At 39.4% G+C, this 6,419-nt stretch overlaps 1 protein-coding gene across 2 annotated transcripts; it reads left to right on the top strand.

The window, feature by feature from the left end:
• Positions 1 to 3,840: 3,840 nt before the first annotated feature.
• LOC102708634 (dof zinc finger protein DOF5.1-like) lies at positions 3,841 to 5,915 on the top strand. Of its 2 annotated transcripts, none has more exons than XM_040526187.1 (2): positions 3,841 to 4,003; positions 4,336 to 5,915. In XM_040526187.1, the coding sequence occupies exons 1-2, from the start codon at positions 3,992 to 3,994 to the stop codon at positions 5,332 to 5,334; spliced, it is 1,011 nt and encodes a 336-aa protein (XP_040382121.1). In that variant the 5' UTR covers positions 3,841 to 3,991; the 3' UTR covers positions 5,335 to 5,915. The 2 variants fall into 2 exon arrangements, with proteins under 2 accessions (XP_040382121.1, XP_040382120.1); XM_040526186.1 differs by having other exon boundaries at positions 4,333 to 5,915.
• Positions 5,916 to 6,419: the final 504 nt, after the last annotated feature.

Genomic DNA, 6,419 nt, shown 5'->3' with positions numbered 1-6,419 from the left:
TACAAAATGACATACTCCCTTCGTCCCTAAATATTTAATATTATTAATTTTTTTATACATGTTTGACCGTTCGTTTTATTCATATTTTTTAAAAATATGTATATATATATATATACATAGAAGTATATTTAACTCTAAATAAAATAATATAAAAATATTAATAATTATGTAAATTTTTTGAATAAGACGAATAGACAAACATATATAAAAAAGTTAACGATATTAAATATTTAGAAACAGAGAGTATATTCCAATTATAAATACATTGTGCTTGCAACCTGCGTGCATGGACTAAAGAGTGATTGATCTGATATATCGGTTACTCGTAGAAACTTTTTCGCTTTGATATAAAGCTACGAGTCATGTCAAAAGGAAAAAAGCAACATAGTCAGATACCAGCATACATGAGACAGTATATCTTGCTCACTTTCATCGGAGAAAGCAGGGTCGATCGACTAAGAATGTAGTAAGGGCATTTTTATTATATTTATAGCTGACTGGGTATGTTCAGTTCATATATTGGCACTGCATATGGTAATAGTCAACCATTTATTCTTTTTCACAATATATAGTTAATAAGTTTTTAAAAATTACTAAGAATCACTTTGATGTTCTCTAGATAAACTCTTCTTTGTTGCTGCTCTTTTTTCTCATCTAGTAATAGTCTCATCTTGGTTGTGAAAGTCAAAGGACCTAGGATATAAGTGGGGGAGTCTCTCACCTCAATGGCTAGCTTTCGGGAAGGGAAAGACCATTTACGATCCTACAATTGGTATCCGAGTCTGACTAGTTTAACATCTCTGGCACGATAGACATAGTGTATGAAGGCCTGATGGATCGTCGGTGCCTGCGGGGCCAGTATACCTGATGGACCGTTGGCATATGGGGCCCGTATACGGTGCAGGGGCGATGAAGGACTGAGGGACACTAATGTGTGAAGGAAGAGCTTATTAAATAGTCCTACTTTGGTTGTGTAAGGACAAATGACCAATGATATATATAAATGGGGGAATCCCTCACCACAATGGCTAGCTTTTGGAGTAAAAAATGTCCTTTACGATCCTATAATCCTTTATGATCCTACAGTTAGTGGTTATATGCAATTCTTTATGTGCCAAATCATCGTTTAAGATCCTACCGTTGGTAGTTATATGCAATTTTTTATGTGCCAAATCTGTGTTGGTGGTTGTTGAAAGGTAATTGGTACCTTACTACGGTATTTTTCCTATACATGGTGTACTTGTATATAGAGGGTTAACTGATACGAGGAGATATATATCACGATAATGCAGAGAGAGATATATAGTTTAATAGAGGTTCAGGCCTAGCCCTTGAAGTGGTAATAGCCATATACATATCCTATTATGCCGGCGGCCGAAGTTATCACTATGTTTGTCTAACATGCACAAAGTATAGAGCAGAAACTCTAATCTAAACTACGGCTATACCAGCGTAAAGCTTTGATGAGATGGATAGTAACTAGCTTCCGGGCTCTTCCAGATACACTACTACAGATAACTTATAGAGACATTTTTTAATACTGTAGACACACTTTTCAGATTTATTTATAATAATATATGCAGAGACTTTTAAAAAAATGTCTCATATATATGTGCCTTGTGATGAATTGCATTTACAAACAATAGACAAATTATAATGTATCTCTATATATACCATGCACCATATTTATAGAGACATTTTTTATGTATATAAGAGACTAGTGACATTTCTTACAGATTAAATTATACCACTACCATGGCAAACCGTTGTGGAAAATAGAAAAATTAATTCCTCAAATACCATTACTTAAATTCCCGACCTCTTGTCACAGGAGTTCTTTATCTTTTATTTGCCAACCATCTCAACCTCATAGAATTACTTATTTTTTATACCTGATGTTTTTAATATTTAGTTACTTAGTAAATATTAATCTCCAATTAAGTGTCTTTATAGAGGATAAAATGTCTCAATAAAGTGCCAATACATATGAGGCAATTATAAGGTGCCCACAAAATATGTTTATACAAGATTATTTTAGCAAAATGGTTAGAATTGCATCTAATGTGTCTCTAAGGTAAAACATTCTAGGTGACTTGCAAAATGCATGTAAATGGTGTCTCAATTTGCTTCTAAGTGCCACTACATAAGGTTTTTCTTGTAGTGATATCGATTCGGTGAAATTAGATGTCTTGTATTGGCTTGTCTCTATAAAAAACTCAAATTGGCTAGCTTCCTCCTCTCCATGGAGATGTTGTATTTATATACCCTTATCCAAGTAAAACTTAAAAGCCAAAATAAGATATGAATCCAAACAGTGCTAGTCGGTACCCAAGTAGAACTTGGCCTTTTATCCTTACCAGGGACTTATTCTTTGTCTGCTATAAATTCTATCCATATGTATAGGACTTGTTTGTGGATACAAGTTGGTATGTGATATTTCCGTTGAGGTATATATGTCCATGTGTGTAAGGTTATCATAACTAATAGTACACTGCAGTGCCATCAGGGGCGAAGCTATGCATGGCGTGTGGGGGGGTGCCCACGCACCCTGTTCAGGAAAATTTTTAGGTAGAGTTCATCTATTTTCATCATATAAGCACCACTTAGAATCCAAACTTAGTCACCCATAGCAAACTCAACTTAACTCTAAGCACTAAAAGCAAACGACTGGCACCCCTTGTATTTTATTCTAGCTCTACCCCTGAGTGTCATCATCTCTTTTATTAGCTATCTAACATCACACATGGATTATGGATAAAATCACTCCCTTAAACATATACCGCAATTGTCGGTTGTTTCCGATATAGTTTTAACGTACTCTATCCACTATGATTTAAAATAGAATTCACTTTGGTGATCTCAAAATATCATGCTTCTCGCACATAACCATTTATCATTTGATTATTCACGTAATATTATCCTTTCTCTTTATGTACTCCTTACACTACATCTTTTCCCATTATGTCTTAATTTCTCCCAAAAAAATTAGGATCCATTATATTTTGGGATGGATTATATGAGATACATATTACAAAAAAGTATATTTTATCGCGGTTCATGCATATATAGTGACATCAAACTTATGTGACCAATCTATTACATATTGGCGATCGAAATTAACAAATTTACCGACACAAATTCTAAAGTGACATATTGTGCCCTTTGGGGAAAGTTAACAGACAAAAAAAGAGTTTTCCCTTAATTAATCACGATATTACATTAGCCAACCTACTAGGGTTATTTTAGTATTCACTTACTCATCCGTTTTATACTGTAAGACTTTATAGCATTGTCTAAATTTATCCAATGATTAGTATAAATGGTTTGTATATATTTTTTATATTTATTAGCATCCATATAAATAAACCTTGGTAATGCTAGAAAGTCTTATACTATAAAACAGAGTGAGCAAAAGAGAGTAACAATATAGTATCTCTTCCAAACACGCACTATGGCATCTATCATTCGTCTATCATCGATGCAATACTTCTAGGGTTTCAACCTTTATCCAAAGATAGCACAACACCCTACGATGCTGAGGCATCTATCATTCTGTAGCCGGCCAGAAGGCAGAAGAGCCGTACATATTCTTACAAGCTAAGGAACTCTTCTTTCCTCTCTCTCTCTCTCACCTGATACATGTAAAGATGAACAAGCACACAGCACTAAGGAGGGGAAAAAGCTAAGGAGGTAGAAAAAAAAGCTAGAGAGAGAATAGTTCCCTTGTCCAAATCTTACCCTTTCCTTCTCCATCTACCTGTTCTCATCCTCTTCTTCACCCCCTTATAGTGGATGTCATTCTCTCCACACTCCCTTTGAACCTCCCCCATATTGCATCCATGAACCCTTAAAGCATTCATCATGCACCCTGACATACATATCTCCAAAGAAGAAAGGAGATGACCAAAAGAGAAAAATAAGAAAGGAGAATCCAGGGGGGGTTAGAAAAAGATCAAAAGGAGGGCAACTCCACTATCTTTGTTGATCCATCATGTGGAATCAGGTACTACATAAGAACTTTACCCTTAATGTTGAGTGCTTCTTCTCTCCTTATTTACTCCCTAATTAAAGTTTGTTTCTTTGTGCAAATCAGCTATAGCTAGCTCTTGCTTCCTTTTGATGTTGTGTATATAAAGCAAAAGAGGAAAGAATATGCAAAAAACAATATATGGATGTTCTTATCAATTTATGATAGAAGCTAAGCCAATATATATTCTTATACATGCTACCCTTGCAGAAGCCCTAGATAGCTAGGTTCATGTGGTTATAGAATTAGCTAGTACCATCCTTTTGTTTGCCTAATTACTCTTGATAATTAATTCATGTTGCTAGCAGCAGCAGCAGCAGCAGCATCAAGCTCACCATGGCCATCAGCTTCAGCTTCACCCAAGCGTGGAGGCACACCACCAGCAGCCGCCGCCTCCGGGCTTGGTGATGGCTTCTTCTGCGCCAGGCATGGCCTCTGGGGCTCTCCAGGTGAGCGGCGGTGCCGGCGCCGGCTCGTCGGCGCGGCCGGCGTCGATGGCGGAGCGCGCCCGGATGGCGAAGATCCCGCAGCCGGAGCCGGGGCTGAGGTGCCCGCGCTGCGACTCCACCAACACCAAGTTCTGCTACTTCAACAACTACTCCCTCACCCAACCCCGCCACTTCTGCAAGGCGTGCCGCCGCTACTGGACCCGCGGCGGCGCGCTCCGCAACGTCCCCGTCGGCGGCGGGTGCCGCCGCAACAAGCGCGGTGGCGGCAAGCCACCAAAGAAAGCAGCCTCCACGTCCAGCGCCGGCGCTGGTGCGGGCGGCGTCATGGCGGTGCCGCAGCTGCAGCTCCCTTTCGGCTCGTGTGATGGCAGCCATGGTATGGTGGTCGGTGGTGGTGTGTCGTCGAGATTAGGGTTTCCGGAGCTCAGCTCGCTGCACCCAGCCGCCGCCGCCGCCGGCGACTACCACCAGCTCGGCGGCGACGGCCTCGGGCTTGAACGGCCGCGCCTCTCGCCGCTGCAGCAGTTCCCGTTCATAACCCGGCCCAGCACCGCCGTTCAGCCGCCGCCGCTGATGTCCGCCGGAATATCCTACCCATTTGGCGACATGCCGGCCAACTCCAACATCGCCGGGGGCTCCGCCGGCCTCATCACTCAGATGGCCTCGGTGAAGATGGACGACATCGACAACCCAACACCACCAACGAGCTCGCCGAGGGAGTTCCTCGGTCTCCGTGGAACCTTGCAGTTCTGGGGAGGCGGCGGCGGCGGCCGCACCGGTGGCGATGGCGGCGGCGGCGGCGCGTGGTCCGATGATCTGCCGGCGTTTGACTTGTCAACGCCTGGAAACATGCTGTGATCGATGAGTCATCATGCATGCATGCATGCATGCTGCATGGCTTCATGAGGAAGAACACAACATCTACAGCCATGCACAAAACTAGCTAGATATAAGCTAAGAGTATATGTGTTATATATATATACACTAAGACTATATCTTGTGTGTATCATGCATATGCATCGATAAACTAGCTAGGTAAATTGCATGAGATTAATCTAATTAATTAGTCACTGTGGCACAACTGATCTGCTTCTTCTTGTTCTTGCATGACTTCCATGCCTTGCATATGTTGCTAGATCAAGTCATGAAGCTATAGCTAGGTTACATATGGCTGTGTGTGCTAGGAGTAGTATTAAAGCAAGCTCGATCTCTATCTAGTGATCAACCGTAGCTTAATTTCTTGTAACTTTTTTCCTTCTCTAGAGGCAAAGCTTTTGCCCTACTTTCAAAAAAAAATAATTAGTATGTAGTTTTTGTTTCAGCACTCTATTTATGTTGACATCTGATTTATGAATCTGGTGTGGTCAGGTTAATTAGTTCATCGGTTACTTAATTATGTTGCCTAGTTTCCACACATTTCAGTATGGATATGATTAATAATTGCGCCTGGAATACGCATTCTGTTTGTGTTAATGCACAACGTATATTACTCCATATTTTTTTATATAATGTCATTGACTTTTAGGTTCATGTTTGACCATTCGTCTTATTTAAAAAAATTATATAATTATTAATTATTTTATTATAATATGATTTATTATTATAGAAACTTTAATTATGCATTATAATTTTGCATATTTGGATATAAATTTTGAATAAGACGAATGATCAAACGTGGTTCTAAAAGTCAACAGTGTCATACATAAAAATATGTAGGGAGAACTTTTTTTTACAGGAAATATAATGTGATGAGTCATGCATAATGTCATCTGACTATATATATTCATGTTTGCTGATATTTGTCATACAAGTTTTTCTGTCCAAAAAATTCACTATCGAGCATCACTATACATTGAACATTTGAGAAAAAATTAATTTTGCAAAAGAAAATATATATGTTGTTTAATTTCTAGCAGAGTGCTAGAAAAAAATACTTAATTGAA

Source organism: Oryza brachyantha, chromosome 7 (assembly GCF_000231095.2).
Source record: "Oryza brachyantha chromosome 7, ObraRS2, whole genome shotgun sequence".
Lineage (NCBI taxonomy): Eukaryota > Viridiplantae > Streptophyta > Magnoliopsida > Poales > Poaceae > Oryza > Oryza brachyantha.
This window is presented reverse-complemented; position numbering and strand designations above follow the sequence as displayed.